Raw genomic sequence first — 26,292 nt, forward strand, 5'->3', positions numbered from 1 at the left:
CTCTCTCTCTCCCTCCCCCGTCTCTCTCTCTCTCTCTCCCTCCCCCCGTCTCTCTCTCTCTCTCCTCCCGTCTCTCTCTCTCTCTCCTCCCGTCTCTCTCTCTCTCCCTCCCGTCTCTCTCTCCCTCCCTTCCCCCCGTCTCTCTCTCCCTCCCTCCCCCCCGTCTCTCTCTCTCTCTCCCTCTCCCCCGTCTCTCTCTCTCTCCCTCCCTCCCCGTCTCTCTCTCTCTCTCTCCCTCCCTTCCTCCCCCGTCTCTCTCTCTCCCTCCCTCCCCCCGTCTCTCTCTCTCTCCCTCCCCCGTCTCTCTCTCTCCCTCCCCGTCTCTCTCCCTCCCTCCCCCCCGTCTCTCTCTCTCTCCCTCCCTCCCCGTCTCTCTCTCTCTCTCCCCTCTCTCCCTCCCCGTCTCTCTCTCTCTCCTCCCCGTCTCTCTCTCTCTCCCTCCCCCCGTCTGTCTCTCTCTCTCCCCCCGTCTCTCTCTCTCTCTCCCTCCCCCGTCTCTCTCTCTCTCTCCCTCCCTCCCCCGTCTCTCTCTCTCTCCCTCCCTCCCCCCGTCTCTCTCTCTCTCTCTCCCTCCCCCTCCCTCTCTCTCTCTCTCTCTCTCCCTCCCCCCGTCTCTCTCTCTCCCTCCCTCTCTCTCTCTCTCTCCTCTCCCCCCGTCTCTCTCTCCCTCCCCCGCCCCCGTCTCTCTCGCTCTCTCCCTCCCCCGTCTCTCTCTCTCTCTCTCCCCCGTCTCTCTCCCTCCCTCCCCCCGTCTCTCTCTCTCCCCCCCCCCGTCTCTCTCTCTCTCCCTCCCCCGTCTCTCTCTCTCTCTCTCTCCTCTCCCTCGTCTCTCTCTCTCTCCCCGTCTCTCTCTCTCTCCCCCGTCTCTCTCTCTCCCCCCGTCTCTCTCTCTCTCCCCCCGTCTCTCTCTCTCTCCCCCCGTCTCTCTCTCTCTCTCCCCCCGTCTCTCTCTCTCTCTCCCCCGTCTCCCTCCTCTCCCCCCGTCTCTCTCTCTCTCTCTCCTCCCGTCTCTCTCTCTCTCTCCTTCCCCCGTCTCTCTCTCTCTCCTTCCCCCCGTCTCTCTCTCTCCCTCTCTCTCTCTCTCCCCCCCCCCCTCTCTCTCTCTCTCCCCCCCCCTCTCTCTCTCTCTCCCTCCCCCTCTCTCTCTCTCTCCCCCCCGTCTCTCTCTCTCTCTCCCTCCCCCCGTCTCTCTCTCTCTCCCTCCCCCCCGTCTCTCTCTCTCTCTCTCTCCCCTCTCTCTCTCTCCCTCCCTCCCCCCGTCTCTCTCTCCTCCCTCCCCCCGTCTCTCTCTCCCTCTCCCCCGTCTCTCTCTCTCTCTCCCTCCCCCGTCTCTCTCTCTCTCCCTCCCCCGTCTCTCTCTCGTCTCTCTCTCTCTCCCTCCCCCGTCTCTCTCTCTCTCTCCTCCCCCGTCTCTCTCTCTCTCCTCCCCGTCTCTCTCTCTCTCTCCTCCCCCCGTCTCTCTCTCCCTCCCTCCCCGTCTCTCTCTCTCCCTCCCTCCCCCCGTCTCTCTCTCTCTCTCCCCCCCTCTCTCTCCCTCCCCCCGTCTCTCTCTCTCCCTCCCCCCGTCTCTCTCTCTCCCTCCCTCCCCGTCTCTCTCTCCCTCCCTCCCCCCCCGTCTCTCTCTCTCTCCCTCCCCCCCCGTCTCTCTCTCTCTCCCCCCCCCCGTCTCTCTCTCCTCTCTCCCTCCCCCCGTCTCTCTCTCTCTCCCTCCCCCGTCTCTCTCCCCCCTCCCCGTCTCTCTCTCTCCCTCCCTCCCCCCTCTCTCTCCCTCGTCTCTCTCCCTCCCCCTCTCTCTCTCCCTCCCTCCCCCGTCTCTCTCTCTCTCTCTCCCTCCCCCGTCTCTCTCTCTCCCCCCCCCCGTCTCCCTCTCTCTCTCCTCCTCCCCCCCGTCTCTCTCTCTCTCCCTCCCCCGTCTCTCTCTCTCTCTCCCTCCCCGTCTCTCTCTCTCTCTCTCCCCCCCGTCTCTCTCTCTCTCCCTCCCCGTCTCTCTCTCTCCCTCTCTCTCTCTCTCTCTCCCCCTCTCTCTCTCCTCCCTCCCTCCCCCGTCTCTCTCTCTCTCCCCCCCCCGTCTCTCTCTCTCTCCCTCCCCCCGTCTCTCTCCCTCCCCCTCGTCCTCTCTCTCTCCTCTCCCTCCCCCGTCTCTCTCTCTCCCTCCCCCGTCTCTCTCTCTCCCTCCCCCTCTCTCTCTCTCTCTCCCTCCCCCGTCTCTCTCTCTCCCTCCCCGTCTCTCTCTCTCTCCCTCCCCCGTCTCTCTCTCTCTCCCTCCCCCGTCTCTCTCTCTCCCTCCCCCCGTCTCTCTCTCTCTCCCTCCCCGTCTCTCTCTCTCCCCCCCCCGTCTCTCTCTCTCCCCTCCCCTCTCTCTCTCTCTCCCTCCCCCGTCTCTCTCTCTCTCCCTCCCCCCCCCTCTCTCTCTCTCTCTCTCCCTCCCCCGTCTCTCTCTCTCTCCCTCCCCCGTCTCTCTCTCTCTCTCCTCCCGTCTCTCTCTCTCTCTCCTCCCCTCTCTCTCTCTCTCTCTCCCTCCCCGTCTCTCTCTCTCCCCCGTCTCTCTCTCTCTCTCTCCTCCCTCCCCGTCTCTCTCTCTCTCTCCCTCCCCCGTCTCTCTCTCTCCCTCCCCCGTCTCTCTCTCTCTCCCTCCCCCCGTCTCTCTCTCTCTCCCTCCCCCCCCGTCTCTCTCTCCCTCCCCCGTCCGTCTCTCTCTCTCCCTCCCCCCCCCTCTCTCTCTCTCTCCCTCCCCCGTCTCTCTCTCTCTCTCCTCCCGTCTCTCTCTCTCCTCCCCCCGTCTCTCTCTCTCATCCCGTCTCTCTCTCCCCTCTCTCTCTCTCTCCCTCCCCCCCGTCTCTCTCTCTCTCTCTCCCTCCCCCGTCTCTCTCTCTCTCTCCCCCCGTCTCTCTCTCTCTCTCTCCTCCCGTCTCTCTCTCTCTCCCCCCGTCTCTCTCTCTCCCCTCCCCGTCTCTCTCTCTCTCCTCCCCTCTCTCTCTCTCCTCCCGTCTCTCTCTCTCCCTCCCGTCTCTCTCTCTCCTCCCGTCTCTCTCTCTCTCTCTCCTCCCGTCTCTCTCTCTCTCCTCCCCCCGTCTCTCTCTCTCTCTCTCCCCGTCTCTCTCTCTCTCTCCCTCTCCTCCCGTCTCTCTCTCTCTCTCCCCCTCCCCCGTCTCTCTCTCTCCCTCCCTCCCCCCCGTCTCTCTCTCCCTCCCCCCCGTCTCTCTCTCTCCCCCCCCGTCTCTCTCTCTCTCCCCCCCCCCCGTCTCTCTCGCTCTCTCCCCTCCCCCGTCTCTCTCTCTCTCCCTCCCCGTCTCTCTCTCTCTCTCCCTCCCCCCGTCTCTCTCTCTCTCCCTCCCCCCGTCTCTCTCTCTCTCTCCCCTCTCTCCCCGTCTCTCTCTCTCTCCCTCCCCCCCGTCTCTCTCTCTCTCCCTCCCCCGTCTCTCTCTCTCTCCCTCCCCCCCCGTCTCTCTCTCTCTCCCTCCCCCGTCTCTCTCTCTCTCCCTCCCCCCCGTCTCTCTCTCCCTCCCTCCCCCCGTCTCTCTCTCTCCCTCCCTCCCCCGTCTCTCTCTCTCTCTCCCGTCTCTCTCTCTCTCCCCGTCTCTCTCTCCCTCCCCCGTCTCTCTCTCTCTCTCTCTCTCCTCCCGTCTCTCTCTCTCCCTCCCTCCCCCGTCTCTCTCTCTCTCTCCCTCCCCGTCTCTCTCTCTCTCTCCCTCCCCCGTCTCTCTCTCTCTCCCTCCCCCGTCTCTCTCTCTCCCTCCCCCCGTCTCTCTCTCTCTCCCTCCCCCGTCTCTCTCTCTCTCTCTCCCTCTCTCTCTCTCCCCCCGTCTCTCTCTCTCTCCCTCCCCCGTCTCTCTCTCTCTCCCTCCCCCCGTCTCTCTCTCTCCCCCGTCTCTCTCTCTCCCCCCGTCTCTCTCTCTCTCCCTCCCCCCCCGTCTCTTTCTCTCTCCCCCCGTCTCTTTCTCTCTCTCCCCCCGTCTCTTTCTCTCTCCCCCCGTCTCTCTCTCTCTCCCCCCCGTCTCTCTCTCTCTCCCCCCGTCTCTCTCTCTCTCCCCGTCTCTCTCTCTCTCCCCCCCGTCTCTCTCTCTCTCCCCCCCGTCTCTCTCTCTCTCCCCCGTCTCTCTCTCTCTCCCGTCTCTCTCTCTCTCTCTCTCCCCGTCTCTCTCTCTCTCCGTCTCTCTCTCTCCTCTCCCCCCCGTCTCTCTCTCTCCCTCCCCCCTCTCTCTCTCTCCCTCCCCCCCTCTCTCTCTCTCTCTCCCCCCCCCAGTCTCTCTCTCTCTCTCCCTCCCCCGTCTCTCTCTCTCTCTCTCCCCGTCTCCCCTCCTCTCCCCCGTCTCTCTCTCTCCCTCCCCCCGTCTCTCTCTCTCCCTCCCCCCCGTCTCTCTCTCTCTCCCCCTACCCCGTCTCTCTCTCTCTCTCTCTCCCCTACCCCGTCTCTCTCTCTCTCTCCCTCCCCCCGTCTCTCTCTCTCTCCCTCCCCCCGTCTCTCTCTCTCCCTCCCCCCGTCTCTCTCTCTCTCCCCGTCTCTCTCTCTCTCCCCCGTCTCTCTCTCTCTCTCCCCGTCTCTCTCTCTCTCTCCCCCGTCTCTCTCTCTCTCTCCCTCCCCCCGTCTCTCTCTCCCCGTCTCTCTCTCTCCCCCCGTCTCTCTCTCTCCCCCCGTCTCTCTCTCTCTCCCCCTCTCTCTCTCTCTCTCCTCCCCCGTCTCTCTCTCTCCCCGTCTCTCTCTCTCCCCCGTCTCTCTCTCTCTCTCCCTCCCCCCCCGTCTCTCTCTCTCTCCCTCCCCCCGTCTCTCTCTCTCTCTCTCTCCCTCCCCCGTCTCTCTCTCTCTCTCCCTCCCCCCGTCTCTCTCTCTCTCCCTCCCCCGTCTCTCTCTCTCCCTCCCCCCCGTCTCTCTCTCTCCCTCCCCCGTCTCTCTCTCTCTCTCCCCCCCGTCTCTCTCTCCCCCGTCTCTCTCTCTCTCCCCCGTCTCTCTCTCTCCCCGTCTCTCTCTCCCCCGTCTCTCTCTCCCCCGTCTCTCTCTCCCCCGTCTCTCTCTCTCCCCCGTCTCTCTCTCTCCCCCGTCTCTCTCTCTCCCCCTCTCTCTCTCCCCCCGTCTCTCTCTCTCTCCCCCGTCTCTCTCTCCCCCCGTCTCTCTCTCTCCCCCGTCTCTCTCTCTCCCCGTCTCTCTCTCTCTCCCCGTCTCTCTCTTCCCCCGTCTCTCTTCCTCCGTCTCTCTCTCCCCCGTCTCTCTCTCTCCCCCCCGTCTCTCTCCCTCTCTCTCCCCCGTCTCTCTCTCTCTCTCCCTCCCCCCGTCTCTCTCTCTCTCTCTCCCTCCCCCCGTCTCTCTCTCTCTCTCTCCCTCCCCCCGTCTCTCTCTCTCTCTCTCCCTCCCCCCCGTCTCTCTCTCTCTCCTCCCCCGTCTCTCTCTCTCCCCCCCCCGTCTCTCTCTCTCCCTCCCCCCGTCTCTCTCTCTCCCTCTCCCCCGTCTCTCTCTCTCTCCCTCCCCCCGTCTCTCTTCCCCGTCTCTCTCTCTCTCTCTCCCTCCCCCGTCTCTCTCTCTCTCCCTCCCCCCGTCTCTCTCTCCCTCCCCGTCTCTCTCTCTCTCTCCCTCCCCCGTCTCTCTCTCTCTCCCTCCCCCGTCTCTCTCTCTCCTCCCCCCGTCTCTCTCTCTCCCCCGTCTCTCTCTCTCTCTTCCCCGTCTCTCTCTCTCTCCCCCCGTCTCTCTCTCTCTCCCCCGTCTCTCTCTCTCTCTCTCTCTCCCCCGTCTCTCTCTCTCTCCCCCCGTCTCTCTCTCTCTCTCTCCCCCCGTCTCTCTCTCTCTCCCCGTCTCTCTCCCCCCCTCTCTCTCCCTCCCCCCGTCTCTCTCTCTCCTCCCCGTCTCTCCCCCCTCCCCGTCTCTCTCTCCCTCTACCTTCCTCTCCTCCCCTTCTATTATTTATATTACCTTCTGCACTTCTCATCTCCCTACTCCGCTCCCGTTGTCCCATCCGTCTCACGCTCTGTCTTCTCTCCTCCCTCTTTTACCCCTCCTCCCAGGCTCGTATGGAGCGGGACATGAGTAACAGGAGGATGTATGGTGTGGAGGAGACTGAGGAGGGGGCGGCAGGCAGTGAGTTTGGGAAGAAGCAGAGGGAGGAGGCACGCAGGAAGAAGTTTGGAATCGTCACCAGGGAGTTCAAGGTGGAGGACCAACCCTGGATCCTCAAGGTCAACGGCAAGGCAGGGAAGAGGTGAGGCAGACACACACACACACAATGGAAAAGCAGGGAGGAGGTAGGCTACACACAGGCCTTGAGCTTACCTTTACTTATCTCTGGTTCTCTCAGAAATACTTACCAAGCCATCCTTTGTCTTTCTGTCGATCCGAGGGCAAGGAGGAACTCCCATATAGCCTGAACTATCCTTTTATATCAACATGTTTCTCTCTGTTTCAGGTTCAAGGGTACGAAGAAAGGGGGCATAACGGAGAATGCGTCCTACTACATCTTTACCCAGTGTCCCGACGGGGCCTTTGAGGCCTTCCCCGTCAACGGTTGGTACAACTTCGTGCCCCAGGCCAAACACCGCACGCTGACCGCCGAGGAGGCCGAGGAGGAGTGGGGCAGGTGAGGAGAGGGTGAAGTGGAGGGGAGAGAGACAGGAGAAGGGGAAATACTGAGGGGAAGAATAAAGATAGGGGGTGCAAATTCACCCCTCAGGTAAAAACACTAGGGGGTAGATGTGGGGTACACACATACTTCCTCCCCCCCGTCTCAGGAGGAACAAGGTGGTGAACCACTTCAGCATCATGCTCCAGAGGCGCCTGCGGGAGCAGGAGAGAGGGCCGGACGATGACGACGAGGAGGGCGAGAAGGGGGGGAAGAAGAAAAAGAAGAAGGGAGGAAGAGGAGGGGACCTGCGCATCCATGACCTGGAGGATGACCTGGAGCTGAGCAGTGACGAGAGTGACAGCAGCGGAGGAGAAGGTGAGGAGAGAAGAGAGCTGAGCAGTGATGAGAGAGACAGCAGTGGAGGAGAAGGTGAGGAGAGAAGAGAGCTGAGCAGTGATGAGAGCGACAGCAGTGGAGGAGAAGGTGAGGAGAGAAGAGAGCTGAGCAGTGATGAGAGCGACAGCAGTGGAGGAGAAGGTGAGGAGAGAAGAGAGCTGAGCAGTGATGAGAGCGACAGCAGTGGAGAAGGTGAGGAGAGCTGAGCAGTGATGAGAGCGACAGCAGTGGAGGAGAAGGTGAGGAGAGAAGAGAGCTGAGCAGTGATGAGAGCGACAGCAGTGGAGAAGGTGAGGAGAGCTGAGCAGTGATGAGAGTGACAGCAGCGGAGGAGAAGGTGAGGAGAGAAGAGAGCTGAGCAGTGATGAGAGCGACAGCAGTGGAGGAGAAGGTGAGGAGAGAAGAGAGCTGAGCAGTGATGAGAGCGACAGCAGTGGAGGAGAAGGTGAGGAGAGAAGAGAGCTGAGCAGTGATTAGAGAGACAGCAGTGGAGGAGAAGGTGAGGAGAGAAGAGAGCTGAGCAGTGATGAGAGCGACAGCAGTGGAGGAGAAGGTGAGGAGAGAAGAGAGCTGAGCAGTGATGAGAGCGACAGCAGTGGAGGAGAAGGTGAGGAGAGAAGAGAGCAGAGCAGTGATGAGAGAGACAGAAGGTGAGGAGAGAAGAGAGCAGAGCAGTGATGAGAGAGACAGAAGGTGAGGAGAGAAGAGAGCTGAGCAGTGGAGGAGAAGGTGAGGAGAGAAGAGAGCAGAGCAGTGATGAGAGCGACAGAAGGTGAGGAGAGAAGAGAGCTGAGCAGTGGAGGAGAAGGTGAGGAGAGAAGAGAGCAGAGCAGTGATGAGAGCGACAGAAGGTGAGGAGAGATGGACGAAGGTGAGGAGAGAGGAGAGCTAAGAAGTGACGAGCAACAGTGGCGTGCGAGAAGGTTTGGGCTTTTTTTTCCGATTCATCTTTCCTCGATTCGTTGCATCCTCTCGTCTTGACCTTCTCCAATACAGTTGAGAACGAGGCGAGGAGATGGGATGTGAGGAGTCGCAGAAAGATCAACTGAGAAGGAGTAGAGGAAAGTGACAGCAGCTTCTGTGGAGAGAAGGATGGAGGGAGGAGAAGGATGGAGGGAGGGAGGGAGGGAGGATGGAAGGAGGGGGGAGAGAAGGATGAGGGAGGGAGGAGAGAAGGAAGGATGGAGGGAGGGAGGAGAGAAGGATGAAAGGGAGGTGAGAGGGATGGAGGGAGGGAGGGAGGGAGAGCCCAGTAATGATGAGAATGAAAGCAGAGTAGAAGGAGGCATGGGAGTCATTCAACCTCAAAAAGCACAAGAAAGGTTTTGGCCACCCACCAATCAGATTGATCTGAAATGGTATCTGCAGTTAGAAACAGATCAGATTAGCATTTCTTGAATGTTATTTTTCTGAAAGACAATTAGAACTCAAATTGAAAGCTAGTTGATTGCACCCAAATTGGCCATTTAAATTGATAGGATTTATATAATATTCAATAATTATAGTTCCCAACATCCGATATGGACCAAACTTCTTAACAATGATTAAGACGTGAGGAATCCAAACAAATGGTGAAAAGCCACCACAGACCCCTTAGTTGTCTGGACTTCACAGAGATACACACACACAAGAAATGAACACAGATGCAAATTTTAAACAAATGTTTTATTATTTTATTATTTATTATTAATTATCCATGTCGGTGCTCATCACTAGTATACAGTGTGTATGAACCATGTGTCTGTTAGCTGAAGATGCATCTCAATGTCCAACAAATAAGTACATTTTACATGTTCAACTGTTGAATTGTTAGAAGGTGCATCTCTCTTTACGTTCCCTCTCTTTTCTCTCCCCCTCTTCCTGTCAGATGGAGACAGCAAGCCCAAGAAGAAAGAGGGGGATGTGAAGGGGAAGGGGAAGAAGAAGAAGAAGAAGAGGGGCAGTGACAGCGAGGCTAATGAGGACAGTGACGATGGAGACTTTGAGGGCCTGGAAGTCGACTACATGTCAGATGAGAGCAGGTGAGACACACACACACAGACTCAAAGATACACACACACACACAGACTCAAAGATACACACACACACACACCCACATACACACACACACAGATATACACACACACACACACACAGACTCAAAGATACACACACACACAGACTCAAAGATACACACACACACCCACATACACACACACACACAGATATACACACACACACGACACAGACTCAAAGATACACACACACACACACACACACACAGACTCAAAGATACACACACACACACACACACAGACTCAAAGATACACACACACACCCACATACACACACACACAGATACAGACACACACAGATACACACACACACAGACACACCCACATACACACACACTCACAGATACACACACAGACTCACAGATACACACACACAGACTCACAGATACAGACACACACACACAGACTCACAGATACACACACAGACACACACACACACAGACTCACAGATACACACACAGACTCACAGACACACACACACACACACACACACACACACACACACACACACACACACACACACACACACACACACACACACACACACACACACACACACACACAGACTCACAGATACACACAGACACACACACACAGACTCACAGATACACACACACACACAGACTACACACACACACACACACACAGACTCACAGATACACACACACACAGACTCACAGATACACACACACACACACACACAGACTCACAGATACACACACACACACACACAGACTCACAGATACACACACACACACAGACTCACAGATACACACACACACACAGACTCACAGATACACACACACACACAGACTCACAGATACACACACACACACGCAGACTCACAGATACATACACACACACACACACGCAGACTCACAGATACACACACACACACAGACTCACAGATACACACAGACTACACACACACACACACACACACACAGACTACACACACACACACACACACACACACACACACACAGACTCACAGATACACACACACACACACACACACACACACAGAATTACAGATACACACACACACACACAGAATTACAGATACACACACACACACACAGACTCACAGATACACACACACACACACACACACAGACTCACAGATACACACACACACACACAGACTCACAGATACACACACACACAGACTCACAGATACACACACACACACACACAGACTCACAGATACACACACACACACAGACTCACAGATACACACACACACACGCAGACTCACAGATACATACACACACACACACGCAGACTCACAGATACACACACACACACACATACAGACTCACAGATACACACACACACACACACACACACACACTCACAGATACACACACACACACACACACACAGACTCACAGATACACACGCAGACTCACAGATACACACATACAGTGCCTACGGAAAGTATTCCGACCCATTTACTTTTCCCACATTTTGTTATGTTACAGCCTCATTCTAAAATGGATTAAATAAATGTAAAAACCCTCAACAGTCTACAGACAATACCCCATAATGACAAAGCAAAAAGTTTTTTTTTTAAATGTTTGTAAAATTATTAAATATGAAAACTGAAATACTTAGTATTCAGACCCTTTGCTATGAAACTCAAAATTGAGCTCAGGTGCATCCTGTTTCCATTTATCATTTATTGAACCTTTATTTAAAACCAGGGAAGTCAGTTAAGAACTAATTCTTATTTACAATGACGGCCTACCCCGGCCAAACCCGGATGACGCTGGGGCAATTGTGCACCGCCCTATGGGACTCCCAATCACGGCCGGTTGGGATACAGCCTGGAATCGAACCAGGGTCTGTAGTAATGTGTCTAGCACACAGATGCAGTGCCTTAGACCGGTGTGCCACTCAGGGGCCTCTCAAGCTCAGGTTGGATGGGGAGCGTCGCTTCACAGCCGTTTTCAGGTCTCCAGAGATGTTCATCCTTGAGGTGTTTCTACAACTTGATTGGAGTCCACCTGTGGGAAATTTAATTGATTGAACATGATTTGGAAAGGCACACACCTGTCTATATAAGGTCTCACAGTTGACAGTGCATGTCAGAGCAAAAACCAAGCCATGAGGTTGAAGGAATTGTCCGTAGAGCTTTGAGACAGGATTGTGTGGAGGTACAGATCTGGGGAAGGGTACCAACATTTTTTCCCAAGAACATTTATGCAGCATTGAATGTTCCCAAGAACACAGTGACCTCCATCATTCTTAAATGGAAGAAGTTTGGAACCACTAAGACTCTTCCTAGAGCTGGACGCCCTGCCAAACTGAGCGGACCTAGGTCAGGGAGTTGACTATGAACTCGATGGTCACTCTGAAAGGGCTTTTGAGTTCCTCTGTGGAGTTAGCTAAAAGGCACCTAAAGGAATCCCAGACCATGAGAAACAATATTCTCTGGTCTGGGGAAACCAAGATTGAACTCTTTAAATGCCAAGCGTCACATCTGGAGGAAACCTGGCACCATCCCTAGGGTGAAGCATGGTGGTGGCAGCATCATGCTGTGGGGATGTTTTTCAGCGGCAGAGACTGTGAGACTAGTCTGTATCGAGGGAAAGAGGACCTGAGCACAGAGAGATCCTTGTTGAAAACCTGCTCCAGAGCACTCAGGACCTCAGACTGGTGCGACGGTTCAACTTCCAACAGGACAACGACCCTAAGCACACAGCCAAGACAATGCAGGAGTGGCTTCAGGACAAGTCTCTGAATGTCCTTGAGTGGCCCAGACGTGAACCTGATTGAACATCTCTGGAGAGACCTGCAAATAGCTGTGAAGCGACTCTCCGCATCTAACCTGACAGAGCTTGAGAGGATCTGCAGAGAACAATGGGAAACTCCTCAAATACAAGTGTTGTAGCATCATACCCAAGAAGACTTGAGGATGTAATCGCTGCCAAAGGTGCTTCAACAAAGGACTGAGTGAAGGGTCTGAATACTTTCAGAATGCACTGTACTTCTATTGACAGCTGTATGGTCACACACCAGAGACACTTGTAGAGCCATACACACACTTCCTGCAACCTCATTTATTTTCTCACATCTGTTTCTCTTTCATCCCTTCCTCGCTCTCTCGCTCCTTACTCCCTTGTACCTGCAGTTCAGAGGAAGAGGTCGGCGAAGAGAAGGCCAAGTCCAATAAAGAGGCCGTTCCCAAAGGTCAGAGGGCACCCCAATGGAAACCATACGTGTTCATGTGTGTGAATTCTAAGAACTTTAACTCTGTTCACAGGAATCGACGAGGCATCGGAGAGTGAGGAAGAGAGCGAGGAGGAGAAACAGAACGAGGAAGAGGGGAAAGAGGAGGAGGAGGAAGAGGAAGGGAAGAAGACCCCAGTCCAGACGAAGAAGAAGAGAGGTAGCAGTTTTTCTTCTTCTTTAGAATCTTTACTGATCAGGTATCACAGGGAAGTGGCAAGACTTGAACCCACGGAAATATACTGTGTTTTTGTTGAAGGGGGCTATGATGTGATAATGTTGTGTGTGTTTGTTGAAGGGGGCTATGATGTGATAATATACTGTGTTTTTGTTGAAGGGGGCTATGATGTGATAATATACTGTGTTTTTGTTGAAGGGGGCTATGATGTGATAATGTTGTGTGTTTTTGTTGAAGGGGGCTATGATGTGATAATGTTGTGTGTTTTTGTTGAAGGGGGCTATGATGTGATAATGTTGTGTGTTTTTGTTGAAGGGGGCTATGATGTGATAATGTGTGTTTTTGTTGAAAGGGGCTATGATGTGATAATGTTGTGTTTTTGTTGAAGGGGGCTATGATGTGATAATGTTGTGTGTTTTTGTTGAAGGGGCTATGATGTGATAATGTTGTGTGTTTTTGTTGAAGGGGGCTATGATGTGATAATGTTGTGTGTTTTTGTTGAAGGGGGCTATGATGTGATAATGTTGTGTGTTTTTGTTGAAGGGGCTATGATGTGATAATGTTGTGTGTTTTTTTTTGTTGAATGTTGTGTGTTTTTGTTGGGGCTATGATGTGATAATGTTGCGTGTTTTTGTTGAAGGGGGCTATGATGTGATAATGTTGCGTGTTTTTGTTGAAGGGGCTATGATGTGATAATGTTGCGTGTTTTTGTTGAAGGGGGCTATGATGTGATAATGTTGTGTGTTTTTGTTGAAGGGGGCTATGATGTGATAATGTTGTGTGTTTTTGTTGAAGGGGGCTATGATGTGATGTGATAATGTTGTGTGTTTTTGTTGAAGGGGGCTATGATGTGATAATGTTGTGTGTTTTTGTTGAAGGGGGCTATGATGTGATAATGTTGTGTGTTTTTGTTGAAGGGGGCTATGATGTGATAATGTTGTGTGTTTTTGTTGAAGGGGGCTATGATGTGATAATGTTGTGTGTTTTTGTTGAAGGGGGCTATGATGTGATAATGTTGTGTGTTTTTGTTGAAGGGGGCTATGATGTGATAATGTTGTGTGTTTTTGTTGAAGGGGGCTATGATGTGATAATGTTGCGTGTTTTTGTTGAAGGGGCTATGATGTGATAATGTTGTGTGTTTTTGTTGAAGGGGGCTATGATGTGATAATGTTGTGTGTTTTTGTTGAAGGGGGCTATGATGTGATAATGTTGTGTGTTTTTGTTGAAGGGGGCTATGATGTGATAATGTTGCGTGTTTTTGTTGAAGGGGGCTATGATGTGATAATGTTGTGTGTTTTTGTTGAAGGGGGCTATGATGTGATAATGTTGTGTGTTTTTGTTGAAGGGGGCTATGATGTGATAATGTTGTGTGTGTTTCAGACAGCAGCGGTGAGTCGGACACTTCGGAGGACAGCGACATCGATGGAGAGGCAGCCTCCGCTCTCTTCATGGTGGTGTGTGTGTGTGTGTGAGAGTGTTAGTTTGTGTGTGGTCCCTTTTGTAGTGCCACTGTTCAATGTCAACCCCATTTCCCTGTCTTTCTCGCAGAGATCGTGTTCTTGATCTGGGTTACGGTGCCCAAGATCTGGGGCTTTTCTAAAAGTCTTGAACAAGACTCTGGTAGTTGATGAACCTGATACCATATTTTGTAGTTTCTATGTGGCACAAAAGGGGTGACACAACACACAATTTCCAGGGTATGTTGCTTCCCTAGTGTGGCAGCAGTGTGGGCACAAAAACAGGCCTTTTTAACCCTTTGATGTGGTTGGTGTTGGTCTGACTCTCTATCATGGTGTTGGTCTGACTCTCTATCTTGGTGTTGGTCTGACTCTCTATCTTGGTGTTGGTCTGACTCTCTATCTTGGTGTTGGTCTGACTCTCTATCTTGGTGCTGGTCTGACTCTCTATCTTGGTGCTGGTCTGACTCTCTATCTTGGTATTCCACATTTCAACTGGTGTTGGTGTGATAACGGTCTACAGACACTGGGTCTTTCTTGGTCTGGGTCCTGAGAGGTTGAGAGTGGCTCTCGGGGACTTTGCTCTTGACTACCACTCTTGACGTTCCCCATTTCCTCACTACCCCCCCACCCCAGAAGAAGCGTACTCCTCCTAAGCGCGGTGGTGGGCGTGGCTCTGGAGGCAGCTCCAGGACTGGCAGTCGCCCTGGAACACCGTCCATAGACTCCACCTCCACCTCCAACACGCTCCGAGCCGCCGCTAGCAAACTGGAGCAAGGTACACACACACGCATGCACTCACACACATATTCACAGATGGGAAATAGATTTTTATATTTGTAATGTTTTCATTTATATTTACATATTCACAGGATCTGAAAGTCTTATTTTGTTTGTGGTACCTTAAGGCTATGTGTGACCTCAGCACTGCATGCTAACTCTTCTTTAATGAACAATAAAGGGTTGTTAAAACTGCGTCCGTCACCCTGCTCCCTCCCCTCACAGGTAAGAGACAGGTGGTGGGTGGTAGCTCTGAGTCTCCAGCTGCCAAGAGGCTGAAGATGGAGTCCAGCAGTACGGCTGTCACCACCCAGAGTCCTGCCCCCTCAGGGAAGAGCACGCCACAGCCCCCCTCAGGCAAATCAACCCCCAGTTCCAGGTATATTCCTCTTCAATCTCTCCTGTTTGTTCACTTTTCTCACCCTTACCCTCTCTAGCTCACACACACTCTCGTTCTGTCTCTCTCCCTCTTTTCTCTGTCCTCTCCCACACGCACGGTCTTTCTTCTTATTCTTTCCCCCCTTCCACCACACACCCTCTCCCTGGTGTTTTGTCCCACTCTCCATCCTGCCTCTCCACAGTGACGTTCAGCTGACGGAGGAGGCGGTGCGTCGCTACCTGATCCGGAAGCCCATGACCACCAAGGACCTGCTGAAGAAGTTCCAGACCAAGAGGACTGGCCTGAGCAGCGAGCAGACGGTCAACGTCCTGGCCCAGATCCTCAAACGCCTCAACCCCGAGAGGAAGAACGTCAACGACAAGATGCACTTCTACCTCACAGAGTAAACCGGGCTCGTGTTCATTAGGGCATGCGTTTTAAAATGGAGACTGAGTCCAAGTTCCTCTTTCAGTCCCTTTGGTGCCTAATGAACACGACCTAGGTAGGGAGGAGGAGAGGAAGAGCATGAACGCAAAGTCCTCATTGATTGATTAGCGGAAGGAGAAGGATAGAACAGGGTCCTTGGAAGAGGAAGAGAGTGGAATAAGGTAGAAAGAAAAGTGTTACGCAACTGATTTGAGATGCGGTGTGTAAACTAGCCTCAATAAATGGTTTGAAGTCAACTGTACCTGTGGCAGTCCTTTCAGGTTAAACAACTTACTCTTACAAGATGTAGGTTTATCAATGAATTACGCAGATGTGAAGGTATCAATGAAAACATTCCGTGTAGATCTTGCCTGCTGACTCATCTCCCACCACAACCCACTGGATTCAACAAGACAAGTGTGGGTTATTTTGTACGATTTGCCGTATCTCCCCAGGCCTCTATTTCTCATTTTAGAAGTCTTTTTTGTTTATTTTAATTTGTAATAAAAACCCTGCTGTTGCCATGGCTGGTCTCCTTGTCATGTTTCTGGTTGGTTTGCATAATTAGAAGCAAAACACTGGACAATGATGTCATACATCTTAAGGCTTTTCAATGAAGACACTAATATTCTTTGAGGTTCTGCCAGAGGTCTACTGTGCTATCCAGTGGATTCATTGGAAATCTACTTTGCAGCAACTGTTTTGTATGTACTTACTTGGATAAGAGTAGTGTGTACTTCAATGACAGTACTGTTGGCCTGTACTACTTCATGCCATGGACAAGTGGTTGTGTAGTAGAGAAACCATGTCAAGCAGAAGTCATTCATTATTCAGCATGACATGACAGGTGTAGGCATATTAATGTTACACCTTCCTCTCCTGAGGAAAATGACTTGATGTGCCAAGTAGAGTCAAATATACTGATGGCACATCTGACCGTTTATTAATGGAGCGATTACTGGCAGATCCCAAATGATCTTTGCTTCCTCAGTGTTATCGTCAAACTTTGTTGACATTTGAAACTGTCGTTTGACCCCTAAAAACCTGCTTCTTCCTGTCCTGTTTCTACAATGTATTGATTTAATTTTTTTACAGTGAGGTGGAGCGATGTGATGTCCTAATTCTCAAGATTCTTCAGGAAGTTGACTTTATATTAGTTTCTGACATGTTCATCCCAGATAAATCACAATCTTTTAACACAAACCAGTATTATAATCTGCAGTGTGGACCGAGGCCAGTGAATGATGAGAAACAGTTGGCTCCAATGTTTAGATCCAGGCTACTTTACTGTAGGCTTATACTTGTTGTTTTGTAGTGAGAAAACATGTCATTCAGCATCACTCTCAACGACTGACACCTCATTCTTATATCAAGAAAAAGTCCATTCATATTTTTGTCAATATTCAATCACAAATAGATCATACACTTCAACTATATATGTTAGATATTAAAATGAAAATAATGTGATGTATTTGAGTGTAAACACATGACTGCAGTATTGCTCATAGTAACTGGTAGTCATACTGTAGGGGATCAGGTGGCTGGACCAGTTCAGACACCATCAGGGAAGGACATGTAAAAAAAGGACATAATCAGGGATTGACCTTAAGGGTTGCCCTATTGCTTGGAGCAAATGAACTGAGCAGTTGGGCAAGTTGAACCTGCTCTGAGGTTTCCCCAGGGGATTTTTCTGGTTCCTCCCCATTGTTTAAGTGAAAGACAGACAATTTATGGCATCCAGACAAGTTGAACCTGCTCTGTGGATGCCCCATTAGGCAGGGGATTTTTCAAAACTGAATTTCAGTAGCCTAACATAGGGGCTACACTTACATTTTTTTGGTCCTGCTACACAGGAAGTATAACTATTGGTCAGGGTGAGCAGAGCGCCAGACAATACTATATCCTATTGCTCTCGATTGTGAGCTGTGCGTCTAAATCTTAGTCTCCCAGAGCCGGTATGCTTACAACCAGGTTGTAGAAGGGTCTCGTGCTGCAAAAGTTACGCATTCAAACTGATTTTTCTACTTCATAGCATGCTAGCAGATACCGATAGACTTCCAGTCATTGTGCTAACACTAGTTAGCATTGGCTCACAAAATGACCTCTAAGTTCCTTCATACTGGACAAAGAGACATAATAATGGTATCCAGGAGTTCAACAGCCTCTGGGGAAGTAGATAATGGGCCTCATTGCCAAAATCCCAAAGTATCCCTGTGACCATTTTGCTTGTAAACAATTACTTGAAAATTGTCTGTCAAGTGACAGTAATCATCAGGCAACTAACAAAAAAACTGCTGTCCAATGGGCAAGAGCCTTACAAACCTTAATGTCAATCCCTGACATCAACGGTGCAAATAGAGGAGAAAGGATCCAAAATGGTTGCCAGACAGTTCTGGGGAGAACAACAAGGTGGGGTATTGTGAGTCCTGTGTGCCTTTACCTCATGCCCACTGATCCGACAGAACTTAACTGGCCACATGGTGAAACCTATCCAGAACTTTCACTAATCAGTTGGCATGAAGACAAGGACACAAGACTTGGAAGGCACAGTAGTAGTATTGGGATGTAGCCCTGATCTTTTTCATTAAACAATATTCATGTCTCGACCTTCATTGGTCTTCATGTTCGGGCTATGTCGTAATTGTTCACGAACCAATCACAGGTCTTCTTGATACCTGTAGGGGAGGAGAGACACAGTCAGTCATCTATGGATACTGTGCATTTTGGAAGAGTGGTTTAATCACTGTGAACGTTACTTTCATCATAATCATAAAACGACCAATAACCAGATAGGTATCAAATATCATGCTGTAATGCGTCTGTGTTATTTACAAGGAAACTAATTCCAACTACAATATTGAGTTGTTTTCTGGACAGGAAATACAACCCTCAATATTTGGATCTCTGACCTTCAGAGAGCGGCGTGAAGGTGAAGTCAGGGAGGTAGCGTCGCAGCTTGGCGTTGCTGGCCGTCTTCTTCATCTGACCGTCTGACTTGCTGGTGTCGAACTGATGTCATAGGTCAAGGGCCACAGAAGGCAAAGCACAGGGAGATGACATAGTTACAGTGCAACGGATATGGGGGACAGCCAGTCCGAGTGGGCATTTAATGTACTACATCTGTACGTCTTTCAGTCCAACAGGTGTAATGAACCTTTAGATATGGTTGCTGGTGTTGTACTAAGGATTCTACTAGATTGGTTCTAGACACTGATCTAAGGTCAAATTTGAATGATGGTTAAGGTAAGGAATTGGGGAAGATACGCTGATCCTAGATCTGTGCCGAGGAGCAACTCCAATCAGGCGTACACAGCCTGTGGAAGGATACAACTATTTGACCTTTGAAGTCCAGGGCATCTGCAATCATCTCTATGGCGTCCTTGATGGGGAGCTCCTCCTCCTCCCCCACTGTGAGAAACAAGTGACAAAGGAGCTTGGTCCAGTTACATATGGTACACACATTGACTGATCACACACACACACACACACACACACATTGACTGATCACACACACACACACACACCATGTTGGACTCACCAGAGAGAATGATGGGGTCAATCTCATCATACTCCCGCAGCACCCAGAGGAACAGACGTGCAACATCCTGAGAAAACACACACACATATTTAATGTACACACGCACATATCTGACACACACACACACACACACACACACACACACACACAGAGTAATTCACTAAACATACCAGAGAGTAGATGAATTGTCTCCTGGGTGTTCCGGAGCCCCACACCTGTAGTGGGGTTCCCTCCTCTGTTAGAAGGAGAGTAGAAAGGAGTATGTGTTTGTATCTGTCTGTCTGTGTGTGTGCACGTCAAATCAAATCAAATTGTATTGGTCACATACACATGGTTAGCAGATGTTAATGCGAGTGTAGCGAAATGCTTGTGCTTCTAGTTCTGACAGTGCAGTAAGGTTTTTTCTTTTTTCTTTCACCTTTATTTAACCAGGAAGGCTAGTTGAGAACAAGTTCTCATTGGCATCTGCGACCAAGATAAAGCAAACAAATTCACAACAACTTCCTTATACACACAAATGTAAAGGGATGAATAAGAATATGTACATATGAATATATGGATGAGCGATGGTGGTGCGGCATAGGCAAGATGCAGTAGATGGTATAGAATACAGTATATACATATGAGATGAGTAATGTAGGATATTTAGACATCATTAAAGTGGTGTTATTTAAAGTGACTAGTAATACCTTTATCAAATCCATTTATTAAAGTGGCCAGTGATTTGCGTCTGTATGTAGGCAGCAACCTCTCTATGTTAGTGATGGCTGTTTAACAGTCTAATGGCCTTGAGATAGAAGCTGTTTTTCAGTCTCTTGGTCCTTGCTTTGATGCTTTGATGATTGACCCCATCATTCTCTCTGGTGAGTCCAACATGGTGTGTGTGTGTGTGTGTGTGTGTGTGTGTGTGTGTGTGTGTGTGTGTGTGTGTGTGTGTGTGTGTATAGTATTGTGAGTGTTACTTACTTTTAGCAGCATATGTCTTATGCATGAGCGCTGAGAGCACGTGACCATTTTCAAAGTTGAAGTTGTCATAGGGACCATACACGTTAGTCGGGATTACGGCGGTGTAGCGACGCCCATGCTGCGCAAAGTATCCCCTGTTGTCAATCAAGTCCCCCCACACACACACACACACACACACACACACACACACACACACACACACACACACACACACACACACACACACACAATCATGTTGTGGTTAGAACATTAATGACCCACTCCAGCTATTTTTTTAAACAATATTCTAAGTACACATACAATACAAGGTACAAACCCTTAAAACCTCTTGCGACGAGCAATCCCGGATCCGGGAGCGTAATCCGGGAGCGTAATCCGGGAGCGTAGCCTCAAACGAATTAGCATAACGCAGCGGACATAAATACCCCTAGAAACTTTTCCTATTCATGAAAATCACAAATGAAATGAATTAAATATATTCAAACACAAGCTTAGCCTTTTGTTAACAACACTGTCATCTCAGATTTTCAAAATATGCGTTACAGCCAACGCTAGACAAGCATTTGTGTAAGTTTATCATGGCATAATGCTATGCTAGGCTCTGCTGGCAGCAGGCAACATTTTCACAAAAATAAGAAAAGCAACCAAATTAAATAATTTACCTTTGAAGAACATTTACCTAACTGAGACTCCCAGTTAGATAGAAAATGTTCCTTTTTTCCAAAAATATTATTTTTGTAGGCGAAATTGTTTGTTCATCATGCTTGGCTGAGAAATCGACCGGAAAATGCTACCTCTACAACGCCAAACATTTTTCAAAATTTGCTCCATAATATCGACAGAAACACGGCAAACCTTTGTTTAGGATCCATCCTCAAGGTGTTTTTAACATATATATTCGATAATATATCCGTCGAGGCAATTGGTTTCTCATAAGAAGCGATTGGAAAAATGGCTACCTCAGTATTTTATGCAAGATTTTCTGCGGGAGACACCATGTGACCACTTGCTATATATGGTCCCTTACGGCTATTCTTCAATGGAAATGCGTAAAAAGACGTCACAATGCTATAGACACCTTGGGGAATACGTGGAAAACGTAAGCTCATTCGTAGCTCATTCACAGCCATATAAGGAATCATTGGCATGAGGCTGTTTCAAAAAAATGCGGCACTTCCTGGTTGGATTTTTATCTGGGTTTCACCTGTAACATCAGTTCTGTTGCACTCACAGACAATATCTTTGCAGTTTTGGAAACGTCAGAGTGTTTTCTAGCCAAAGCTATGAATTATATGCATAGTCGAGCATCTTTTCGTGACAAAATATCTTGTTTAAAACGGGAACGTTTTTCATCCAACATTTTTAATAGCGCCCCCTAATGCTTAATTGGATTTTTTATTTATTATTATTATTGTTAATTTTTTTGACACAATGGCGAAATTCAAGGAGTTGGCAATTCAAGGGGTTAGTCTGATGGATGCATACTGCATACCGATGTCATCGGCCTTCCCTCTTGCTTCCCAGAACAATAGCAGAGCAATAGAGGTTCCTTGGAAGTTGTGGGAACATATGTTTTTGGTTTCTCATTGATTCTGGGATCAAAAGCCTAAGTTTCCTGACCGGTGAAACTTACCTTTTTTTTTACATTCTGAGAACATCCATTTTTTGGTTGCCGGGAAGTTCTGAGAACGTTTTACAATGATTCCCTGAAAGTTTTCCTGGGAGGTTTTATTAATGTTCTGATAATGAAATGATAGGTTATTTGAATGTAATTAAATAATATTCTGAGAACATGTTTCAATAAGACGTTTAATAACACTGCTAGCTTAGGTTAACTGTTTTGAACACCAAGCACAGATGGGACACATGGAAATTAAATTGCTTAGACATTAATCATGGCAAACACATCTCTTTTTTATTGTCACAAGGAGCCTATAAGATTTAAACCTATGATCTTATGTTTCCTATCCATGGACTCAGTCCACTGCGCCACCAGGTTGGCGCTAGCATGCCATGTTTTGTAACTTATAAACAAAGCTGTGTATTTTAGTATATTCAAACAGACCCCATTCATAAAGATCAGGTGTGGCCCATTAGTGGGTGCGGCCACTTCCTGAACTCACTTAACAAGATAGAGGATAGAGAGAGTTTCGTTGACGCTGAGAACAGAATGTATATGTTAATAAATAACATTTTTAGAACCCTCTTGTGGTTTTAATGGACATTTTTCTTAATGTTCTGAGAATATTACTAAATAGAACCGTGAGGAAACCTGTAGGAAACGTTACGCTGAAGTACTGAAATTCCCACAGAAGAACGTTGTTTCTTAACTTTCTGAGAGCATAACTTTAAATAGAACTACGAGGAAACCTGTAGGAAATGTTATGCTAAAGTACTGAAATTCCCACATAAGAAACATATGGTTCTCAGAACATTATGTGCTAGCTGGGCTGTGCCATGTAATGAGGGACCTGCACCAGCTACTGAAATGCATCTTTTGTTAAGTTCATCAGGTGATAAATGAGGTGCAAGGGAGGCTGGAGTGGGTCTTTCAAATGTGTGCTAATGTACCTGCACAGGTAACAGATTAGTCACCAGCTCACCTGTTCTGAATATCAATCATTCTTTTGGCATGTGAGTAGCCAAAGTTTGAGTCATGTGGAGGCCCATTGTGGATCTGTGGGAAGGGGAAGAAAGCATGAGTGATCATGCACCATCTTTTATTAAAAATCCCAGTTTGAAGGGCCAGAGGTTCCCAAACATAGAGTAGTTCTATGTCACTGGGCACATACTCGGTCCCAAATGGCACCCTAAACTGTTGAACTCCTACCTTTGACCAGGGCCATTAGGTCTCTGGTTAAAAAGAATGTACTATATAGGGAATTGGGTGCCATTTGATGCCACCATAGTATTTTAGTATTAAGGTTAAACACAACATAATCTCATTGATTTGGCCTTACTGGTTGTTCAACTCACCATGCTCTCATCAATAGGGTATGTGGTCTTGTCAGGAAAGATGCAGCTGGACAGACAGGACACCACCTTGGTGACGCCCCTTTCGTGAGACGTCTGCAGCACGTTGTCATTGATGCGAAGGTTGTCCCTCTGTGAAGGCAAAACACTGTGGTCTCAATTAATAAAACCTGTATTACGACTCTTACACAATAACTTGTTTTTACACAATAACTTGTTTTACCACAAATGAATTAAAATAATGCATTTGGAGACAGTGATAAGAAGCTCTCCTGTAAACACTCCTCACTAACACCCCGTCCGTGACGAGCACGCGAATCCGCTCAGCCTTCGTCTGCGAAACCATCTCTCACTCTCACTCACTCTCAAAGAATGCTAACTTCTATTTTTTCAGTTGTGATATTCACATACTGTTATTACGCTGTAGCCCGTCATTATAAATACACATTTGTTCTTAACTGACTTGCCTAGTTAAATAAAGGTTAAATAAAAAAAATAAAAAAAACAGATGATTAATACCCTTTTGGAATTAAGATGAATACATTTGCCAACAAAGTCATTGTGTAAACTTCACTTTGACAAGTTCAATTGAATTTCAGCCTAAGTAGTTGCCCGGCCAGGCGAACATGGACATTTATATTCAGGTCATTCAGCAGAAGATCTTTTCCAGAGCTGCTTCCAGTCAGTGCATTCAATCAGTAGCTAGATAAGACAAACCATTTCACGGACTGGCCTTTAGGCAGTTCAGGCAAAATATCAGATGGGCTGGTTCCATCTTCAGCCCATCGGCCTGTCTAAACTGGGGGTTTTGTACACAAATATGATTATTTGGTAACAATTGGGCCGCCAGGCAAAGAAATGGGCCAGTGAGTTAGAAATGGCCGTTCCGATTTTCTGGACCCATCCCTGATTTAACAAATGTAGTTTGGGACAGAAACGTATAGCCTAGGTATTAAAACAAACTGGGTAGTTAGGTAAGCTCACCAGAAAGTGTAGGTTCTCCTTCATGTGAAGATATAGTCCTCCCACCTTGGCAGCCAGGTGGATGACATGGGTGGGCCGATACTTCTCAAACACTGCTCTTGTCTGTTGTAGATCTCTGGCAGGACAATTGTCATCATCACCATCCCATTTAATGGAAACACATCAATCTCATAAAAGTATGCATGCACAAATGTAATTATCTAAACATTTAATGTGGTTCCAACAGGAACTATATAGAAACTCTAAATATATACTGTTTCTATGCATCAATCTACATATCTATAGAATAGATTAGAAAATAATAGAATAGCAGAGAAAATAATATTTTTTCCACGAGTGAACTTATTTTGTTCCTGTTGGAACCACAAAACCAGCCACAGATGTAAAAGGGTCATAACATGATTTCTCACAGTGCAACATGACATACATTACCTATAGAAATATGTTATGTAGAACAGACATGCTGGTGTTTCTCGGGCATGTAGAATATGGGAACATGGCATCGCTATATAGGCAAGTCATTTTTATCTGCAACGACCAAAGCCTCAGACCTGCTCTGCTGAGAATATGAGGTTCATGTGACATAACTTACACGAGGTTGGCCTCTTTGGAGGACAGGAAGGTCCACTGCTCGCCCTCGAGACAGCCGCCTTCTTGTTTCACCACGTGCTCGATGGCCTTCCCGACCAACCCGGATCCGCCCGTGACGAGCACGCGCATCGGCTCAGCCTTCGTCTGCGAATCCATCTCTCACTCTGATCAAAGAATGCGAACTTTAATTTTTCGGTTGTGATATTCACATACTGTTATTACGCTGAAGCCCTAAACAAAGTAGGCTGATATGAATGACAGTGTGATCATGGCCCTATTTATAGTCTACTTTAGAACGTAATAATGATAATACAAAAATAAGAATAGTTATACATTTAGGCTAATAAGGAATAAATAACATGCTATACATTAAACGCAAGTTTAACTGTATTAACACACTTTTCGTTTAATTTACAATATCTTTGTAGCCTATTTTGTTAATCATGGAGGCTATTTTCTTGTATTTATGTCCTATCTATATTTATGTATTTTTTCTTTTGAAATAAGATAAATTTGCCATATTAAAAATTAAGCTCAAGAGTGAATTGCATTGTGATCATGTTTATTTTAGCAAAAGGACAAATAGCTCATGTCAATACCGACAGATACAGTATTTCATTTTAAAATTAACAATATGTGTTTATTCGAAATATCGGTTGGTCTCATTAGGCCTATATTACAAACAGTATATTACAACATCAGTTGTCAGTCTACACCACTGACATTATTTTAGCAACACAAACAAGAGTAGGCTAAAAGTAGCAAAATGTCGAAAGAAAATGTCTGGGCCTACTATTTTATATAAAATGTAGCCTAGGCGACATTGTTGAAGTCAAAAGCACCCATTCATTCAACCAAAAGGCCTATAAATAGGACTTACAGGACAAACATGTATAAAGGCAAAACATTTATAATATTAATCCTTATAGTTTCTGTGAACATTTATAATATTAATCCTTATAGTTTCTGTGAACATTTATAATATTAATCCTTATAGTTTCTGTGAACATTTATAATATTAATCCTTATAGTTTCTGTGAACATTTATAATATTAATCCTTATAGTTTCTGTGAACATTTATAATATTAATCCTTATAGTTTCTGTGAACATTTATAATATTAATCCTTTTAGTTTCTGTGAGCTAATTGAATTATAATCAGTCACATTATTCATTCGGCAAGATCCTCGTGTTATTTAGTATGTATCTTATCAAAACACAAAGTAAATGTATGAATTCAAACCTGTAAAATGTTTTGTTCGAATTTTCCTCCTCGAATAATGTCGGTATTAGACGCTCAAGTACATAAATGAGGTATAGGTTCTCTCTCTTGTCTTGCACACTAACCTGTCAATCGGAGAGCAGCAGGAGGGCGGAGTCGCTCTAATAGGCTACCTCTGAGCTACACTCTTAGAGAAAAAAGGGTTCTACTGAGAGTAGTAGCCTTACAGGTGACTAGCCCAGTTTCTCGCACCATCACTCACGTATCACATTAAGAAAATACCAGGACTGCTAAGATAGGTTTGCTGAAGAGAAAAAAAAGTTTTCCCCACCATAAATGTAATATAACTTCTGTCTGGTACCTGTATAGGCGATTATACCGCATTTATGGTGTTGACTCTATATTGCAATGTTTTATGGCGTTGCACCAGATCCGCACTACATAACAAATTCAGTATAGACTCCTAAAACATTTTTGATAAAAACATATAAATTCATTCCTTAATTAAAATATACTGACACAAGTATATTAAAAAATATATATTTTACTATCTTTTGTTTCACAGTTGC

At 48.2% G+C, this 26,292-nt stretch overlaps 2 protein-coding genes across 6 annotated transcripts in view; one reads left to right on the forward strand and one right to left on the reverse strand.

Moving 5' to 3' along the window:
• LOC121844694 (general transcription factor IIF subunit 1-like) overlaps positions 1-15,975 on the forward strand; it is a 26,007-nt gene extending 10,032 nt beyond the window's left edge. The window contains exons 5-14 of one of the 4 annotated variants that reach the window (XM_042315080.1): positions 5,992-6,185; positions 6,390-6,560; positions 6,712-6,920; positions 8,809-8,962; positions 12,132-12,190; positions 12,264-12,389; positions 13,788-13,861; positions 14,504-14,642; positions 14,870-15,023; positions 15,226-15,975. In XM_042315080.1, the coding sequence (XP_042171014.1) occupies positions 5,992-6,185; positions 6,390-6,560; positions 6,712-6,920; positions 8,809-8,962; positions 12,132-12,190; positions 12,264-12,389; positions 13,788-13,861; positions 14,504-14,642; positions 14,870-15,023; positions 15,226-15,430 (1,485 nt within the window). In that variant the 3' untranslated portion in view covers positions 15,431-15,975. Of the gene's footprint in view, positions 1-5,991; positions 6,186-6,389; positions 6,561-6,711; positions 6,921-8,808; positions 8,963-12,131; positions 12,191-12,263; positions 12,390-13,787; positions 13,862-14,500; positions 14,643-14,869; positions 15,024-15,225 lie in introns of all 4 variants that reach the window. The other 3 variants (XM_042315079.1, XM_042315081.1, XM_042315078.1) reach the window with 3 other exon arrangements.
• A 741-nt stretch (positions 15,976-16,716) lies between these two features.
• LOC112242386 (GDP-L-fucose synthase-like) lies at positions 16,717-25,947 on the reverse strand. Of its 2 annotated transcripts, none has more exons than XM_042315083.1 (11): positions 25,849-25,947; positions 24,503-24,665; positions 23,911-24,025; positions 22,930-23,058; positions 22,557-22,630; positions 19,954-20,087; positions 19,158-19,222; positions 18,988-19,054; positions 18,778-18,857; positions 18,359-18,458; positions 16,717-18,124 (listed from the first exon to the last, which is right to left on the reverse strand). In XM_042315083.1, exons 2-11 carry the CDS (start codon positions 24,655-24,657, stop codon positions 18,069-18,071), a joined length of 975 nt encoding a protein of 324 aa, XP_042171017.1. In that variant the 5' UTR covers positions 24,658-24,665; positions 25,849-25,947; the 3' UTR covers positions 16,717-18,068. The 2 variants fall into 2 exon arrangements, with proteins under 2 accessions (XP_042171017.1, XP_042171016.1); XM_042315082.1 differs by having other exon boundaries at positions 25,745-25,901.
• Positions 25,948-26,292: the final 345 nt, after the last annotated feature.

This window comes from Oncorhynchus tshawytscha, unplaced genomic scaffold (genome assembly GCF_018296145.1).
Source record: "Oncorhynchus tshawytscha isolate Ot180627B unplaced genomic scaffold, Otsh_v2.0 Un_contig_1005_pilon_pilon, whole genome shotgun sequence".
NCBI lineage: Eukaryota > Metazoa > Chordata > Actinopteri > Salmoniformes > Salmonidae > Oncorhynchus > Oncorhynchus tshawytscha.